The following is a 20,927-nucleotide window of genomic DNA, read 5'->3' on the forward strand; positions in this document are numbered from 1 at the left end:
AAAGTGTAAATCTGAGCTGTTTTAACTGAAAGAAACTTGCACTGACTGATCTTAAAACATATCAGTGCCTTTGTTTTGTCTGAAGATGCACACCAGTAATGTTTTTTCTAATGCATGTTAATAACAAGGGCCTAATCCTGGTTTAGTCTAAGCCCTGTCTGTGAAACCGGGTCTTAAAGTATCAACCAAGCACGTCCCGTTCTTTAATCTCCATTCATCTGTGCTTCATCACTCTAGTCTAACGTGTCAGTAATTCAAACACTTAATACTACGCGGATATATTTACCAAACGCGACATAGATGACGACATAAAATATATATTGACACTTTATATTCGACAAAACACGTGCATTAATCCATTAACTTTGACTTTAATATCATATAATCAAGTTCCTTAACATTAAACTCAAATTTATATGTATAAATACTCACCAGTTTTATTGTTCATCAGCCGAGGTCTTCCACAAAACAAGATGGCCGTTGATCAGAAAATTCTCAATCCAAACCCTGATGACAGCTTGCACAGCACTCAAACAAATCATGTAACATTAACCAGGGACATTTGAGTAACTAGGACTTTTAACACAAATAGTAAGATTTAATAGATCTACATCAGTAAGGTAAACAAACAATAGCACTATGTAAAATGCTGCTAACTGGCAGAACTGTTAATTGGTTAACGGCATATTTACCTTTATATGAGTGAAAAAGTTTAACAGATCTAATGATGTTTCATATAATTTTACATTTTACAAGATTTAAAATTGTCTTAAAAATAATAATTTAATGAGCTGTATACAATAATTTAACAATATTATTTTTCCAAACCAAAATTAAAAAATAATTAAATGATTAAGATAATTATATACACACTCATCCAATTTGATATTTAAAAAAAAATTCTAATATTTTCCCAGGAGAATCAAAAAATTATCATTAATGTAATTTCTGAGTAAAAAAATAGATTGATTGAATCATGTGGCTTTCTCTCCACCACCTGTTTGTAAGGTGGTTATCATTATAGTTTAAATGTTTTAACTGTAAATTTAGGATTTTAACAGTAAATTAACTAATTCAATCTGTAAATGCTACTTTTTTTACAGTAAAATTCTAGTAACTAAAGCTGCCAATTTTACTGTAAATTACACAGATCTTCTAATAGTGTACTTTCTGAAGATGCATTTACATTTATGGTTGTGCAGTGAAATTATGTGGGCAATATCTAGTCAGTTTGAAAAAGTTTCTCATGCAAATTTAATTAATGTTCCAAGTTATTTTCAAGAAATTGCTGTATTGACCAACAGAAAGCTGCTTGGTTCGAAAGTGACTTCTGAGCTACTCTGACAATAGAAAATTGACTTTTTTTCACAGTGAAATTTTACTAATGTGACAGCACAGACACAATTATTCTGTTTCAAAACTCATCAAGTTGCTTCCATAATCACCATTTTAGAGTGTCATTTCTACACTTCCAATGTGAAGTCTGTTTAAAAGGATAGACAAACTGTTTCGTAACCAACAATCTTCAAAATATCTTATGTTCCATAGATGAAAAAAGTTTGGAACAACATGACAATGACAATTTTAATTTTTGCCTGAATTATTCCTATACAACATAGTCATTTGCACCAATATCAAAACGATCTCTTACTCCATGGGTCACTTTTTTACTTTCCAAAACACACTGGGTTTGAACCAACATGTATCTTTTTGACCTCATGGCCGTTCCAGACAAAGAGAGAGAACTTGCAAGTAAACAGCCCTTGCAAGAAAATGGAGGTGGAACACACTGTGCTACACTGAATCAGAGAGAGCCTGTTTGTCTGAACACATGACAAGTTCGGATTTCGCCTACCGCATCTGAGCTGGATCTCAGCCTGGCTCGAGATCTGTTTAATTAGGCCTGGCTGTCGGAGAAGAAATCACTTTAATGAGTTATTTAACATCCAGCGCTGCCAGGAGAATTACAGTAAGCCCGCTCCTCGTGACCACCAGAAATCAGAATGACCGCTGGAGGATGTGAGCGGCACCACAGCGTGGTTAACAGTTCTGGTTCCACTGTTTCAGGCTCACTGGTTTGGATCAGTGCTGATTCCCAATGACTGTGCAGTTTCTGTGTGTTTATGTGCGAGTACAGTTCAAATCTGAAGTCTAAGGTCAAACAAACATGCAGACCTTAGTGAGAAACTTTTATATATAAAAAAAAAGAGCCATGGGGCAGCAATTTCTTTCCAACGCCATCCCATTAGAACCCAAAGCTCTCCCTCTCCCTGTGTCATGTGAATCGGTTAAACTGTTTGTGTGGAATCACATGTGGGCCAGGCAGGTGATGGCAGTGATCCGACACAGCGGAGCACAGCCGGAACATCCATATGGCCCCGGGGCACCGCCCCACCCCTGCTCTGACGCACTTCCACAGCAGGGCCTCAGAGGCCCCGTGAGGCAAAACACTGCTTTGCTCTGTGAAACCGGGCTGTTCCATTAGACGGTGTGCTGTATGTTACCTGTTCTTTAAGCTCAGACAGCTGGGAAGACAGCTGAACCACGAGACCAACGGTGGTGTCCAGCCTCTCCTGCAGCGATCGGATCTCGCTCTGTTCGCTCTCTCCCTCAGAGCTTACCAAAGACATGGCCCTCATCCGTGGAAACCAGTCCAGATTCTTCTCCTGAAAGAAAGAGGGAGATGTGAACGTTACTTGGAAAACTTCCCAAACATCTTATAAATGAAATAGCATCTATTAGGCTTGCTGCGATAGACGGTGTTGGCGGTGATTAAGCCGCAACACCGGTTATGTCACTTGCCCACTGCAGCACCGTCTCTCACAGTCATTTTGATTTTTTTAATAGTAATAAAATTAATTTAGTTCAGTTAGAGAACAGACACTACAATTAAAACTGACTAATGGATAGAGAGTTGCACTTGTAACCCCAAGGTCGTGGGTTCGAGTCTCAGGTCCGGCAGGGTTTGTAGGTGGGGGGAGTGAATAACCAACACTCTCTCCACCCTCAATACCACGACTGAGGTGAGACCCTTGAGCAAGGCACCGAACCCCCAACTGCTCCCCGGGCGTCGCAGCATTGGCTGCCCACTGCTCCGGGTGTATGTTCACTACTGTGTGTACACTTGGATGGGTTAAATGCAGAGCACAAATTCCGAGTATAGGTCACCATACTTGGCCACACACCACTTCCCTCCCTCCCTCAATGCAGCACGCAGAACAAACGAGTCACGCATCACAGATCAGATTTCATTTATCACGTGAGGAGAGTGAGTCGAGCTGACTGACAAGAAAAGTGAGGTGAGACAGACAAGACGATGGCAGAAGAGTTTCAAAATGAAATATAAAAGTGCCTGTTTTAAAAATATTCGCGTAGCCAGACCTTCAAACTGATGGCTGAAGGTCTGTAATCTATGGTAGCTTTCATTGGCCAAGGCCCACCCAAGAGGCCATTTGACCGACATGTCAAACAACCAATCACAGTTCGTTTCATTCAGCATCACGTTTTGGCACGTGGAAATGTCGCCACAATAACAGACCGGTGTGTAAAACTCTCGGACGTATTTTAAAGATACTATGCCGCAAACTTTAAATATTTCACATACTTTTGAAAATCCAGCGTTTATTTGATCCTGATAAGCTTTTGTCGTCACAGTTGTAAACACGACTTTCTTCTTTCGTAAGGCGGTTTGGCATCACAGCATTTTTGTTTCCAGGCAGAACGTTAAAACGCAACACACATGTCTCCCGGAAATACTGTATAATTCAACCATTCCGACGACGACTTCAAAACTCCTGAAGTGTTTCCACTTTTGTGTGCCATATGTATCAAACGCTTAGCCAATGTTCCGTGGGTGTGGCGTCTGAGGCTGAGACTAATAGATTAGTATTAGGCTTCTTTGCCCATCACCTATTATAGATCAACTAACAGTCTATAAAGGTGCAGAATGCATTTACTTAAACACATTTGAGAATCGAGATATTTCATGATATATTTTGGGGATATATAGAAAAAAGAAGACACAATTACAAAATTAGTAACAGTTTTACTTGTTATAATGGGACTTGTATTGGTTTTACTGGAAACTGCAATGGACCCTGTTGGTCTCTACTGGTAATTGGTTGCCTTCTATTGGTGGCTTGTTAAAACCAATAAATCCTAATGGAATATGTCCCAAAACACACTACAAAAAACATTTTTAATGGTTAAAAGTTGATGGTTTGTAATGTTTGTAATGGTTTTTGTAATGGAAACCATTAAAATTTTCTGTGATGGTTTTTTTTTGTGGTATTTTGGCTGCTGTGTGTCACATGACAAGCATGAGAGCCTCCCCCCTTCACTCGTGCCCCCTCAAAAATAATGAGTGCATGATGCCCCTGATACTACAATACAAAATAATTTGTCAAATAAATGAAACATGATGAAACATTAATTTTAGTTGAAATTGTTATAGTTTACTTCTAGAGATTGCAGTGATACATGACATGGTGAAAAATGACAGTGAATAATACTTAAAGTAGGTTAAGCTGAATTTTAAAATTGTGCCCCCTAAAAGCACAATTGGCCCCTGTCTGGCCTCCCAGTTACTGTAGTCTAGAACCGTTTACAGGTCACCTGCCGTATGTAAAATTCACTTGATCATTATTTAAATGTACTATAACCTCCAAGAAACACCTCATACGTGGCTGCTCTCAAGTATAAAGCACTTTCCTTGCCATTAATGTTTGGATAACCCCTTATTTACACTGCGTTATGGCTTTGATACAGCTACCGGCCACTCTAGTCAATGCTTGTGTTAATACCAGCTGCGCTGCGGCATGTTTCAGAAGCGTCCCAGAAACGGCCCTCCGCTTTGCTTCACTATAGATACACGCCTACGTCTCCCTTAATTAAAAATAATAGCTAGTGCGGTGGCTGCAATATACATAAACCTACGAACATCCATCACCACGACTTATCACCAGAGGAAAAAATTACTTTTAGTCACTTAACATTGGTTAAATGGAAATTATAGGTTTTTAAATCAACATTTATAGAATATCGCTAAAGTTTTGCACAGATCTATAATGGAAACCCAGCTAATAAAGACTGGAGTAATGACTCCTGAATATTCAGCTTTAAAAAATAAAAAAAATTAATAGAATTTTTTTTTTTTCAGAACCAATAATGCTGAAAAAGTGAAATTTTTTCGTGATATATGGAATAATGGGTTAAGTGCAGCTCTTAACAGACATATTCAACAAATTATTACGCTAAAAAACTACAAAACCATAACAGTTCTCACAAAAAACTCGCAGATTATAATAACAGGAACACCGCTCACAGCAGGTGATTTGAAGTAGAAGGGTAATTGTCTTCAAAATCATTTCTGAATGTGATGAATGAGTTACAAAAGTGTAATGGCTCTAGGATTTAACGACACTACCTACTGGAGGATGTTTTACCCTGTTGACAGTCTCTCACTCTACAGTGCAAATGAAGCAGAAGAGTTTTGGTGCATAACAGTTGCCGTTAAAGGCCTCAAAGACTGTAGCACACTAAAGCACAGCATGTTGCCACCAAGAATTGGTAGGCCTCAAAAATGGGTTACAAATCTGTTTTGATCAGGTTGTGGATAGAAGCTTCACAGAAAGTTTACATTGCTGTTGAAGCTTAGGGTGTAAAAAGATTATGTTTTTGAAAGAAGTCTCTCATGCTCATCAAGGATGCATTTAATAAAAAAATAATAAAAAAAAAACAGTAAAAAAGCAACATTGTCAAATATTATTCCAATTTAATATAACAGTTTTATTTTAACTCCAATTCATTCCTTTGATTGAAAAGCTGAATCTATCCAAATTAGACAGATGTCAACATGGACAGGATATTTGACATCACAAAGTAAAAGAAAATGAGACTACATTAAAATTACATTACTACATTAAATGGCTTTGTGCTGCGAATTACCGCTTGACTAGACTAGGGCATGGACAACAAAGTTGATCATCATGACCCATATCTACTTGCAAAAGCAAGCTCATGAACATGAGCCAGTGTTCTGAAACTCCCTCAAGCTTTTCCTTCAAAAACTAAAGCATATAGAGGTAAATCTGGACACTTTAAACCCCTGGATGCAAAGATGGCGCTAGAAACAGGAAGTAGTCATGCAAATGAACCGCAGTCAGTTTTTTTTGTGTGTTTTAGATAATAACAGTGAGTCATTCTGTTTGTAAAGTGTATGCCCACACAGTAGCTCACGTACAAAATATTTGTTTGCATTCTACAATTTGCTGTGTGTGAGCGTGTGTGATTAGTGTATATGAGTTTATCTAGTCTGGGGTGTGTGAGATAAGGAGGGGGTAACAGAGCAGTGTCTCATCACAGCAGTTATGTAAGGTGCTTTTCACAGTCAGCCTGACAGGAGCGCTGCAAGGTGCACAGAGAGTTCCAGGATATGTTTAGAGGTGGGAAAAGACTGCCTTCTCTTACACAATCATGAAACTCACGCTCACGAGGTGACACACCCAGGCACGCGCATCTTCTGATTCGAACACAGTGCTTTTCTCTGCTATACAATAGGGAATGAGGCTTTCCAAGAAAAACACACTAGATAAACACGCTGCTCTTCTAAGAAACAGACGCATGAACAAAGTCAAGCACACTTTCACATCAAATTGTGGCACAGCGACTATTTCACTGGAAAAGAGCAGTCCGGTTTTGCTGAAGGTTTCAATGGGATCTTAAATAGGAAGAAAGGGAAAATTAGAATTAGGAATAAATTTCTGCTAATTGGTTACAGGGAATGGTGCATTATGAATCTATGAAAAACAGGGAAAACATAGGTGAAGTGAGGACGGATGAACAGAGACTAGATTGTGGGGGGCTGAGTCTTATGAACCACCCCATTTTTCACTAAGGATACAAAGAGGGCTAAACAAACAAAACAAGAATACGCCACTGTTATGACCAGCCAGCAGGGAAAATAAAAATATAAAGCCAAACTGAGGACATGAAACCTGGACACCACTGAGCGAGTTTAGTCAGGGTCAACTGATCATAACTTATCATAAAATTATACATGACTAATAAACACTGAACATTCAGTGATAAGGGTTTTTCCTGTTGCCACATAAGCTCAAGGCAAGACAAATATTAACAGGCTCATATATTGAATATGTACTACTGTTGAAAAGTTTGGGGTGAGAAAGATTTCTGGTAACATTTTACTTTAGTTAAACTAACAATGAACAATACTTCTACTACATTTATTAATTTTACTTAATGTCAGTCTCAACATTTATTAATACTAGTGCTATCAAACGATTAATCGCATCCAAAATAAAAGTTTTTGTTTACATAATATATGAGTGTACTGTGTATATTAATTATGTATATATAAATACTGTATGTATGAATATATTTAAGAAAAATATGGTATGTCTATATATTAAATATTTATATAGAATATAAAATATAATTATATAAATCTATAAATGTATATGCAAATATATTCAAAATATATACTGTGTATATATATATATATATATATATATATATATATATATATATATATATATATATATACACACACATATACATATATATACACATACATATATATATACATATATATACATATACATATATATATACACATATGCACACACAAATAAACGCAGTATACATATTTGTAAACAAGAAAAATGTCTGGATGCGATTAATCGCGATTAATCGTTTGACAGCACTAATTAGTACATTTTTAAGATCATAATTTGTATCTGTTCACATTAGTTAATGCCCTGTGAACTAACATTAAAATGAGCAACTAACATTAACAAAGGTTAAAGAGCCCCTATTATGCCTTTTCGAATATTACCTTTCATGCAGTGTGTCATGTAGCAGTATGTGCAATTTTTCACAATATTACAATTTTTACAGTATTTTTTATCAAATAAATGCAGCCTTGGTGAGCATAAGAGACTTCTTTCAAAGACATTTAGAAAATCTCACCAACCCCCAACATTTGAACAGTAGTGTATGCAAACAGCCAAATTAGCCTGCAACTAAGATAGACAAAAATATTTTAACGTCAAAGAAATTACACTAATCACAAATAGCACCTTATAACGTAGCAGCGAACACCTCACACACATATACGCTTCAGCACATTAACGCTGCTGCAGACTAGTGTGTGGGAAAGGTGTTTGAGCTGTCATTAAAGTGCCATTAAACTTCTTTTCCCATCTGACAGACAGCATAATCGTTCGATCACGTGTCCTCGGCTCTCATCACCATAAAGATGCTGTTTTATAATGGAAGAGTGCTGCCATCAAACCGGCTCTGGAAATAGCAGCATGATTGCAATAATCAGTTTGATTAGCATGGCTGGTCGCTGCACACGCACTCTTGCAGTCATTCGTTCACATACACACATCCTGAGACGCCCAGCTGGGAGAAGCGGATCCAACAGTGAATGTGTGACCTTTGAACTCGCATTGATCGCAAGTCTAGAGGCTGGAGGAGTTTTTTTTATTCTTGTTCCTGCCGACAGTGCATGACGATGGTGTTGCCAAGGAGATGCCTGACTCACTGTGTGATAATGAGCGGCGTAGCAGGTGTGTGTGTGTGGGACAGGAAAGCACGTGTGAGGATAGGCTGAGCTAATAGCAGGCCACTTGAGATGGGTTACATAATGCTGTGACTGCTGCAGTACCTGCTCACACTCTCTTCCCAGCAGCCTGTGAGTGATAATCACACACACACACACCTGCTTTAATGTAAACTTGCAGTTGAAACTCTGTGCTGCACTCTTCTCTTTGAATATGAGCAGAGAAGCTAGGGTGAGCTGGTTTGCAGAGATTTGCATTAGTTGTGTTTTCACGTGACTGGAGTCTACAAACAAACACACACACACACGCACACACACACACACAAACACACTTCATTTAAAAGCCAGACTGTAGTATTTTGCATTCAGTTACTGTTTCCTGCTGCCTGCTATACTACTAAAGCTGAAGATCCTTATATGAGACCGAACAAAAGCGGTGTTATTAAGTGTTATTTATGCGTCGCCCATGCCTCATCTCTCCCATCTCCGCTTAATGAGGGCCCTTGTGTTTGCAGCAACTCACAGTAATTAGTTAATATAATACTAATAGAACTCTATGTGTTGTCAGTAGAGCTTCATGGAATCTGGGCCTGCAGAATCCTGCAGAAAGCTCTGCAGATTTCCACAGAATACAAACACCTGTCTACTAACATGCCGTTTAATTTGCCAGGCTGATAAAATGGGCAACCTTTGGCCCTTTTCAGCTTATCAGCATCTACCACTAACAGTGCACTTAGAGTTTTGTTTTCTTATTTTACATTTATATTTTTATTCAGCAAGGATGCTATAAACTGAACAAAAGTGACAGTAAAGACATGTATAACGTTATAAAGATTTTTAGATTGAAAAAATCCTGAAAATCCTGAAAAAAATATGCATCATGGTTTTTATTACAATATTAAGCAGTACAACTGTTTTCAACATTGATAATAATGTTTCTTGAGCACCAAATCAACAAATTAGAATGATTTCTGAAGGGTCACGTGACATTAATTTTAGATATAGAACATTAGCCCCACTTGGCCCATTATCATAGAGAGGAAGCACTCTTAACAAGGGTTCTAATTACTACACTACTTTCAGTATGCTCTGTGAGATACCAGCAGAAAACAGAAGGTCACACACATATATAAACAAACAAATGAGTGTGTGCGCGCACACACAAACACAGAAACTTTAGGAACTCCATCAAGGGAGTATTTCTCTTATTTTAAGGAAGTTCACCGTCTCTTTTTGCCGGTGCCCACTGAAGACAGTATGCTCAGAGTCAGCGACAGAGATATAAATACACACACACACACACTTTCCCAGCAAGTCCTTGGTTTGCCACTGCTAACAATGTCAAAAATGGCAATGCAAACAAGAATGCAGCTATATTATATTCATTGTACCATTAAATGTTTTAATATTTATATACATATTATTCATGAATTACTGACATATAGTTGACACCTTGTTAATTAATTACTCATGAATTATAATTTGAGTAAAACAAGACAGTAAAATGTCAGACAAATTGGCACGGACATAACTGACTGAGACACAACAAACAACATTCCTGAAAAGTCGTCAGCTGATTAGCAAAAAAGTATTTGGACATTTGAAACGTCTGAATTTCACTGCATATAAGAAAATTATTTAATTAAAATTATGCTTTTCTTATAACTAAATATTTTTTGCATCTATGTACTATATGAAAGATTTTTTTTCCACTACAGAATAAAAAATATAAAAGGCAATTGCAGCTTTTTATCTCACAATTCTGATTTTGTTTCAAAACTACAAATGTATAAAATCACAATGAAAAGTTACAAACTTTGAGTTTACGTCTCACAAATCTGACTTTCTGACTACATCTCACAACAATTGAGAGTTTAAGCTGAATTTACATTCCAAAATAAAATCTCACAATTTTTGACTATTCTCGCAATCAAATTGCAGTTTTTCCTAATTAGGACTTCTCCAAATTGCAAATTTATCTCAGATTTGCGGTTCTAAATTTCTCACACAAATCGTAGAATTGTACGAAAAAAGAATTCTGAGAGAAAAAAAAGAAAAAGATAAAAAGTCCAGATTATCTTTTTTATTTTTTAGCATTTTTTCTCACATTTACGTATTTACTCCCCTATTTACGTTTAACCAACTGGTGTGGTAAGTAATAGTTGATGTGTGAAAACAGGCTCACACCATCATAGTAAATACACATCAAATTAACTATGAACATAATAATCAGAACGTGTCCAAATACATTTTAGGGGTCAATGTATCATGGCACCAAATGTGGCGATGAACTAACCTTAATCATTTGGGCTACGTAGCTCTCGGGGCCCGTGTATTCGGTGGGGTCCTTTACCTTCACCAAGACCAGGAAGTACAAATAGTGCCACATGTTGTGCTCTGACTTGATGTGCTCCTCAAACGACACGGTCTTGTTATCAAACTTGTCTCTCTCAAGGCCTAAAGATAAGCAGATAATAAAAATTAAAGGTTCTTCAAAGAAAGAGCCAACTCTGTCTATCAAAATCAATCGTTTTATTCATGGTATTCCACTGTTTGTATTCACTAGAAAACTTTCTCCCTCATCAGTTATACTCTAACATAGACTTTATGTCCTCCTTAGTGGAGTAAATGTCACCATGATCATAGTTGAATCCTTCAAATAAAAAGCCCTGTCACAGTCCTCATACACAAATTCAAAGGCAGTCAGAGTAACAGAATGTGACAGGGCATGACATCTGCTTAGAGCCCCACACTGGCTAGTTCCAAGCCATTCTAAGATGTTTCCCGCTGTGCAGATGTTGAAAAGAGCTGTTTTAAAAGGGCTATATTCTACACTTTTGTACAATTTTTTTTCTTGCATTAAAAAAAACAATTTAGTTTTATTGGACAACTTTCTGCCCACACTTTCTCCCTTATGAATACGAGTTTTTGCTTCTGTAACTTTAAAATAACTTTTGCATGTGGAATAGACTGAAATCTTACACTTCATCATAAGTGTAAGATGATGAAAAGTAATTCCCAAAATGTTTGACCAATTTAACTTTTCAAATTGATATTACAGTCATTTGTAATAACAGGCTAATGATTTTTTTTTAAATACTTTGATTCATACCAATTTCCTAAAGAATCATACCAATTTAGGATTAAAAGATTTACTGATTCAGTGGAAAGATTCACTGAAAAAAAAATTATCTTTTGATGATTTCAACGATCACGAACCTACTACTCATTTTGATTTATGCAGAAAAGAGCAGCTTAGACATTCTGATAAATATATTTGTGTTTCACAGCAAGGACCACTGTTATGATCGGCTAACCTCTGTTAACTAATCCTGTTTCTCAAAATATGTTCTCTTAAAACAAGACATACCACAAATGAAGCAGGTGGTCTTCAGAATTTCTTCCTTTCTCTGTTTCTCACTCCTCAGGTCAGCAAAAGTGTCAATGATCACACCAAAGATGAGGTTCAACACAATGATGATGACAATGAAGAAGAACAAGAGGTCAAACACGACACGTGCCGGGAACATGGGCTCCTGAGGAACAACAGTAAGGGAGTTATGAATTAAGATATATACATACATGCATATATACATAAATTACAAAAAAAAATACAGTTATCATCTATTATTGATCCGCAGTTTTCAATCATCCCTAAAATAGACTTTGAAGCTGGCGTGACTGATTTTGCAACGCTTCAAAGCGTAACGACAGATGCTCAGAGAGAGTATTACCGAATTCAGCAGTTCTGTAAAAGCATGATGTACAGATGCCTGCAGATTCCACAGTTTTAAACATGGATTATACTGACAGTATTAGTGACGCTGGAAAGGATTTATTGGTGTATCTCATGTCTGAGTGTGCTGCGTTGATGATATTCCGTTCACTTCACCTCTTTGGAGAGCTTGCGCAGAACATCTGCGATTCCTCCTCCGTTCCTCAGCCCATGGTTCAGAACCGTAATGATGCACATCAGCAGGGTGTCACACACACGCTCTCTACCATCTTCGTTCTCCTCTTCCACTGGGATGAACATACAAAAAAATATACAGGCACTGATAAAATAACAGTTTCAAATATTTGTGACTATCTATTATACACACACACACACACACACAAACGTTGGTTTTTGTGGTTTATGGGGACTCTCCATAGGCGTAATGGTTTTTATACTGAACAAACTGTGTGTGCTATTGCCCTACACCAACCCTACACCTAAACTTAGCCCTCACAGGAGACTTTGTGCATTTTTAGATTTTCAAAAAAACACCATTTAGTATGTTTTTTAAGCCTTTTGAATTACGGGGACATAGGCAGTGTCCTCATAAACCACCTTCATATTGTAATACCTCTGTCATACCCATGTCATTATACAAATTTGTGTCCTCAAACCACATAAACATGCACACGCACACAGGATTTTTAGTATTTATTTAAATATGTATTTAATTTATAATGAACTACATAATTATGATTTTTACTATATATAATTAACAATTTTACAATTATTTACATATTTAGTCTATTTATAGTCTATTCAGAACTATAACTATATATTCAGTATATTTAAACATGTTCAATATATTTAGATGTATAATTATCTAGTCATTATATATTAAGAATTTTTACTTATACATTTATTTTGTAAATATTTACGCATTTTAGATTTGTCTCTAAATTTATAAATACATATTCACAATAATCTATTCAGATCTAACACTATACATATATAATTTATATTTTATTCATATTTAAACATACATTAAGATTTGATACATTTGTTTGAGTCAATCGATCAATTCATCAATCATTCCATCCCTCTATTTCTATTAAATCCAAATTAGAGATTTTCACTAGTGGACTCCACTGTATTTGCAAGTTGTGTGTGTGCGTGCGTGCATATATATATATATATATATACACACACATACACACACACATATACAGTATATACAGTATCTCACAGAAGTAAAGGAGTGTGTGTACAGCTTGTATAACAGTGTAAATTTGCTGTCCCCTCAAAATAACTCAACACACAGCCATTAATGTCTAAACCACTGGCCACAAAAGTGAGTACACCCCTAAGTGAAAATGTCCAAATTGGACCCAATTAGCCATTTTCTCTCCCTGGTGTCATGTGACTCAGTGTTACAAGGTCTCAGGTGTGAATGGGGAGCAGGTATGTTAAATTTAACACAAATTAAATTTGGTGTTATCGCTCTAGTCTAAACTATCTCATACTGGTCACTGGAAGTTCAACTTGGCACCTCATGGCAAAGAACTCTCTGAGGATCTGAAAAAAATAATTGTTGCTCTACATAAAGATGGCTATAAGAAGATTGCCAAGACCCTGAAACTGAGCTGCAGCACCGTGGCAAAGACCATACAGCGGTTTAACAGGACAGGTTCCACTCAGAACAGGCCTCGCCATGGTCGACCATGGTGGTGGGAGTGTCATGGTCGGGGGCTGCATGAGTGCTGCCGGCACTGGGGAGCTACAGTTCACTGAGGGAACCATGAATGCCAACACGTACTGTGACATACTGAAGCAGAGACTGGGCCGCAGGGCAGTGTTGGATTACAAATTTATAAAATGATAAATCTAGGTTCCAATGTAATAGTATAACTATTTATATAACTATATATAAACTGAAACAGTGTGTTTTACATTTTGAGGTAAAGATGATGACATTCTAAGATGAAGTCAGGCAGCCCAGGTGTCTGAGACATTAACCTTTTGTCTTTAGGCACTTCCTGACCATTTGGGTGATACTGTCAGGCTGATTGGATTAGCACCTATGCATTTGAATCATACTGTTATGCTGATGATGTCAGGGCTAGGGAAATTCTGGTAATGGGCCGATTCCTGTACTGTATTTGCATGCTTTGTTTAGATTGTCTCCACCTCTGTATCCCTCCCCCTCGAAATGTATATAAACTACAATGTATACTGTTTGAGTCAGACTTGGATGACTACAGCGACTACAGCGAGTTCTCAATAAAGAGTAACTTATCCCAAAGTCTCCTGGTCTCTGCTTTGACGAAGGAAAAAGTTTCCAACAGCAGTATTCCAACATGATAACGACCCCAAACACACCTCCAAGACGACCACTGCCTTGCTAAAGAAGCTGAGGGTAAAGGTGATGGACTGGCCAAGCAGGTCTCCAGACCTAAACCCTATTGAGCATCTGTGGGGCATCCTCAAATGGAAGGTGGAGGAGCACAAGGTCTCTAACATCCACCAGCTCCGTGATGTCGTCATGGAGTGGAAGAGGACTCCAGTGGCAACCTGTGAAGCTCTGGTGAACTCCATGCCCAAGAGGGCTAACACAACATATTGACACTTTGGGCTCAATTTGGACATTTTCACTAAGAGGTGTACTCACTTTTGTGGCCAGTGGTTTAGACATTAATGGTTGTGTGTTGAGTTATTTTGAGAGGACAGCAAATTTACACTGTTATACAAGCTGTACACTCACTACTTTACATTGTAGCAAAGTGTCATTTCTTCAGTATTTCTTCAATATAAAATATTTACAAAAATGTGAGGGGTGTACTCACATCTGTGAGATACTAATATATATATATATATATATATATATATAGTTTAAAAGTATAAGGTTTATATACACTATAATACATATAAAGAAAAAACAGAGACTAAGAAAAGACACAAAGCAAGAAAGACAGGGAGATCAAAGGAATAAGCTTGGAAAGGTAAGAAAGGAATAAGTGAAGGACATAGAGAGAGACTGCAGAGGTCAAAAGAAAGAAAGAGGGTAAGAGTGTGAGAGAGAAAGAGCGCACGTGTTGATATCTAGAAGAACAGGTGATATTTAAAGACAGGGCAAAGCAGAACATAGAAGCACATGAGTCATCTCCTCAACACACATACACGCTCTCACGGGTCATCTCAGCACTTTAACCTCTATAACAAATACTCAGGTCCAGCCCTTTACAAACAAACACTTAGAAAAACCATAAACACACATGCACACGCAAATCACACGACATGCCACCACTATTGCAGATTATGCAAGAACATGGGTGAGCTGAAGCTGTGGGTGAGACAGAGGTGAAATCAAAAGAGAAACTGCAGTGCTACACAGTAAATACTGAATTATCCTTGATGTCCTTCACAATATGACACTTAAATCAATTAAAACATGGTTTTAATTGATTAACCCTAACCCTAACCAGTTAAAGTACAAGATTTTACAGCCTAATGATAAACAAGCACATCTGTATGGAAATCACACTGCAGACATCATGTTTCTCAAAACATTTCATGATTTGGTTTATGGATCTACATGGTAAACTGTGGCCCTAAATTGTATCACTTAAGTAACACCTAAATCACCAAAACATTAAGCAAAAATATATTAAACCAAGTGGCAACTGTGTAAAAAAAAAATAACAATACAATAAAATAAATAAAATTCTCCTCAGAAAGTTGAAAACCATTGGGTGTCCAAATAAAGTTTAATTTTAATCATTATTGTAAATTTAATTAAAAAGCTTTTATAAGATTCTTTTCGTGACATGTTTTGCTTGAAAAGTTTGCTATATTTCATTTTTATTGTCTATTTCAAGGACATACATTTTATGTGTGGCCTAAGTGTCCAGAAATTGTTTAGGGCCACTCTAAAAACTGTGACTTACCGTGGTGAGAACTAAAAGGGGAGTTAGAACAGGGCTCATTCAGGCATCTCATAGACTCCTTCACATTCGTCTTCTCTAAGAGACAAACCAAACAAATATACATGAGTTATATACAGTTTTTTTTTTTTTTGGTACAAAATGTCAAAATCTACATTCATAGCATGTGCTTAATTCAGAAGTCAAACGTTTTGTATTGCCACAACTGAAATGCTTTATTAAACTTTGTTGTATTCCAATGCACGCGTGTATGTGTGTGCCCTTTCTGTCCCCAGTGCTTGTACAGTGATGCATTGCACAGAGGAAGTGATTACATAAGGGAGTGTGGCCACTGCTGGGTTATGCAACAGGTGCCATGTGCTAGCAGGTCCTCCCTCACCTCAACACAGCTACATGGCCATGCATGTTCATATAAAAACATACACACAAACACAAATATTCACTCTCACATGTACATACTGACAGATGTGGTAATCTCTCTAAAAGTGTAATTTTAATGATACTCATACTAAGTTGTTTACACATACGATATGCAGGGATGTATATTTGCACATGATATTGACTTCATTCATGCAGAACATTTGGGAAATATGAAACGAAAGACCAAAACCACACGTTCTAGATAATATGCAGCTGAAAAGATAGGAGGCCACCACAGCAAAGAGCGTGACGGGGACACCATGTACACTTAATGCTTACTTAAAGTAGGGAGGTGGTCGACTTCCATGAGGAAGTCATCTTTAAAGAAGAGGAAGCCCACAATGGAGAAGAGGTAGACCAAGATGATAGCCAGAACAGCTGTGAGGAAGATGGAGCGGCCGTTTTTTGTCACGCTTCTCATCACGTTTAGGAGCGTCTCCTCTCTTCGCACAAGATCAAACAACTAGAGGGAATAGAAGAGAGAAAGATGAAGATATTATAAAGACATGTTGATTATGAAATTAAATAACTATAAATAATGTAGCATTAAAATGATCAAAAGTGACAGAAAAGACTTATACATTGCTACAAAATTTTTATTTCAAATAAATACTGTTCTTTTGAACTTTCCATTCCTCAAAGAATTCTGAAAAAATGTATAACATTTTCCACAAAAATATTAATCAGAACAACTGTTTTCAACATTAGTAACAATACGGAATCTAAACATTCAACTCTGCCATCACAGGACTGAATTACATTTTAAATTATATTCAAATTAGTGCTGTCAAACAATTAATTGCGATTAAACGCATCCAAAATAAAAGTTTTTGTTCACATAGTATGTGTGTGTGTACTGTTTATTTATTATGTATATATAAATGCACAACCACAGTATAGATTTAAGAAAAATATGTTACGTTTATATATGAAATATTTATATATGAATAAAAATATATGTAAATATTTTGAAAATATATACTGTATGTATGTGTATTTATATATACAAATATACAGAGTACACACAGATATATCATGTTAAAAAAATACTGGAAAAGGTGTGAAGTCGTACCAGGATACTATAGAAGAACTCGTGTACGAACAGACCCAGCATGCAAACGATGACGTAACTGACATGCAGAAGGAAGAAGACGTCCATGATAACTGCTTTGTACCCTCGTGTGAACGTGCCCTGGTTCCCCACAAAACTAACCAGGAACACAATTTTATTCAGCAGCTGTGAAAACACATTAGAAGACAATGCTATAGCATTAGCATCCTTACAATCACATTAAAATGTTCAACAGCCTTCCATTAAAACACTCTTCCATGGAAGCCCTTTAGGTCTTTTTGTAAAGGTAATTACGACTTTATATCTCACATTTCTGACTTATTTTCTCTGAATTCACATCTCACAATTCTGTTTTCTTTGTTTCCACTAAGTTACAGAAAATATTTGATTTGTGAGAAAAAAGTTGAGAAAAAGGCTACAATACTTTTCAGTCATATGTGACACAGGACCACAAAACCAGTCATAAGGGTACATTTTTTTAAATTGAGATTTATACATAATCTGAAACCTGAATGAATTAGGCGAGATACAACTATTTGGATATTTGGAATCCGAGGATGCAAAAAAAAAAAAAAATCTAATATTGAGAAATTCGCCTTTAAAGTTGTCCAAATGAAGTTCTTAGCAATGCATGTTACTAATAAAAAATTAAGTTTTGATATATTTATGGTAGGAAATTTACAAAAATATCTTCAAGAATCAATAATTTTTACCCATACAATATATTGTTGGCTATTGATATAAATATACTCGTGCGACTTATCACTGGTTTTGTGGTCCAGGGTCACACATAGCAATTAAAAAAAAAAAAAAGATAGCTGCACCTAATCATATAAAGCATTCATAGTTGGGAAAATAAATAAGGTTATAAATAAATAACTTCTAAATGAAAGAGAAAATGTTTCCATATCCTTTTTGGCTGACATTAAAAGTAAGTGTGTCTTGGTAGAAGCTAGCCAGATTAGGCAGACACCAACATGGCCAACATTGTGTGACATGCCCTCATCCTCAATACCATGAGCAAGCTGAAAGAAAATATATACAAGTTCACTCGCAGTGAGGATAAACAGTTTGTGGTGACCATTAGAAGACGTGGCGAGTGGCGTGTAGTATAACAGATCCCAGACTCCTAGAATCTGTTTCAGCACATGTCTCTGTTGGTTCTTCATGTGGTGCCATAATGGCTGAGGAGATGCCAGCTTGAGCAGACGCAAACAGACTGACACAACAGAGGGACGTGTCAGCAGTTTGAAGGCTGAAGCTCCAGTTGGCTGGGAGAGAGGCATGAAATCGCTCTCGTTTTTTTATCTGATCGCACATCAGCCGCTTCTGTCATTGTAACTGACATTGATGCAAAATGGCAACACTAGTTCCTCTTCTGCCATCCTTCATATTTAGCCAGATATCGAGCGGCTTCTCGTAATTAGCGATTAATCAGCGAGCATGAGGTGTTAGCAGTTGGTCTTTTCTAACAGGAGTTCAGTTGGTTTATACATTCAAAATACACTTTGACATTTAATCAATTCATGGACGCAGAGTGCTGACGAGCTAAATGAAGCATGAATGGTTGATAATGAATTTGCCTTACGTTGGCGGCCCCCAGAAGCAGCAGTGTGGGTCCTAAGCCCAGCGTGTAAATAGAACGGAAGATGACAGTGATCAGGAATGCCAGAATACCTCCACGCGGAGGAAGAACAAACAACGTGAAGGTGCTCACGACCACTGCCACCCACAGCAAGATGGACAAGAATGGTGGTAAGACACCTGAAAGACAGAAGAAAGAACTGCATGAAAATTTTGGGGTGAACTACCCCTTTAAATAATGCTATTATGTAGGGCCCTATGAATTCAGTTTTATTTTTTCTCAAATTTTGTGTTTTCAGTTTAAGTTGCTGTGAATTCAGTTTTAATTGTTTAAATTTTATTAATAAAAAAAAGGATATCTAATCAAATTAATACATAAAACGTTAACAAAATAATTTATTATATATTTTTTAATTATATTGCCCAATGAAATGAGTTTAATTTTTTTGTGAGATTCTGTATTGTCTGTTTTAATTTTTATGGATTCTGTTATCTGATTTAATACAAATTTATTATAAAAAATGTGGTAATCAAATAAAACTTAAATATAACAAAACATAAAACTTAAACCATTTAATTAACCTGTAATTCTGTCCGCATTTTCCAGTGTGGAAACAAAAGGGTCATAATTACAAAAAAAATTTATATATCAAAAATCAAAGCCATACCTTCATCTCCATCATCTCCAAATGGGTAGAAAAGAGCGACAGCCAAGTTGATTAGCACAGCCAAGTTAAAGGAGATACTACCCCATAGAGATATATGTTTTGACACCCAGAAAAGTGGTACATTATCTGCAAACACACAGGAATACATCAGCATAATGACTCTGACACAGACTCGAACTGGTGATAAATCGTTACATTGTTTTTTGCACAAAGCAAAACAACCCACTTCTTATTTTCTTCTGCCACCGCATCTCATTGTAGAGGTCATCAAACTGCTGGAAGAAGTCATTGACCTTGCTGCCCTGGTCGTCTCGCTCTGTTGTAGTGAATACCCGCACTTTTGATTCTTCTGTTAAGTACTCGCAGATGTTCGGTACAGGAAACACAATCTGCTCCATTGTGCGGTCATGGCGGACGATCTGAAATTTAAAAAAAAAAAAAAATGGGAAAATGGCAATCATTCATGTTTAACTGATAAATGTTGACTTATATTGTCTGATAAAGGCAGCAATAAGTAAATGAGACTTCAAATTTGTCATATTAAAGCTATAGAAAAGCCAATAAAAGGTGCAAATTAAATTAATGAAGGGAAACAAAGTTATCTTCATAAGCTCTTAAACTGCCATACCTCTATCTGAGCGGTGTGGTTGTCATAGTATAGGAGTGCTGCTTCCCCTTCAATGGTAGGATCTGGGCCAGGTTTCAAACTCTGCTGGAGGTTTTTTCTGTGGCGTGCCAACTGATCATCAAAAACACTTCAGTCAACATGACAGATTCAGAAACAGCAGCTCAGGCACTTTTGGCCCTGTGGACTCTCACTAGTTGATTTGTCTATTAAATGTCCATCAGCGGACATGTATGCATTACAGGAAAATTCTGTAATTTTTGCTCAAAACCATGACCATTTGCTTCACACTAACATTTTCACCATCTCAAA

The 20,927-nt window shown here is 36.8% G+C and overlaps 1 protein-coding gene across 2 annotated transcripts in view; it reads right to left on the minus strand.

Annotated features, from left to right (window-relative positions):
* Positions 1-20,927, minus strand: part of itpr2 (inositol 1,4,5-trisphosphate receptor, type 2) — a 90,869-nt gene that overhangs the window by 2,946 nt on the left and 66,996 nt on the right. The window contains exons 46-56 of one of the 2 annotated variants that reach the window (XM_079446689.1): positions 20,619-20,729; positions 20,217-20,409; positions 19,991-20,116; positions 19,327-19,502; positions 17,739-17,903; positions 16,946-17,129; positions 16,250-16,324; positions 12,480-12,610; positions 11,958-12,123; positions 10,884-11,044; positions 2,505-2,666 (exon numbers count right to left, since the gene is read on the minus strand). In XM_079446689.1, the coding sequence (XP_079302815.1) occupies positions 2,505-2,666; positions 10,884-11,044; positions 11,958-12,123; positions 12,480-12,610; positions 16,250-16,324; positions 16,946-17,129; positions 17,739-17,903; positions 19,327-19,502; positions 19,991-20,116; positions 20,217-20,409; positions 20,619-20,729 (1,650 nt within the window). Of the gene's footprint in view, positions 1-2,504; positions 2,667-10,883; positions 11,045-11,957; positions 12,124-12,479; positions 12,611-16,249; positions 16,325-16,945; positions 17,130-17,738; positions 17,904-19,326; positions 19,503-19,990; positions 20,117-20,216; positions 20,410-20,618; positions 20,730-20,927 lie in introns of those variants that run through there. The other variant, XM_079446690.1, reaches the window with a different exon arrangement.

The sequence above is a fragment of the Barbus barbus genome, assembly GCF_936440315.1.
Source record: "Barbus barbus genome assembly, chromosome: 22".
NCBI classification, from domain to species: domain Eukaryota; kingdom Metazoa; phylum Chordata; class Actinopteri; order Cypriniformes; family Cyprinidae; genus Barbus; species Barbus barbus.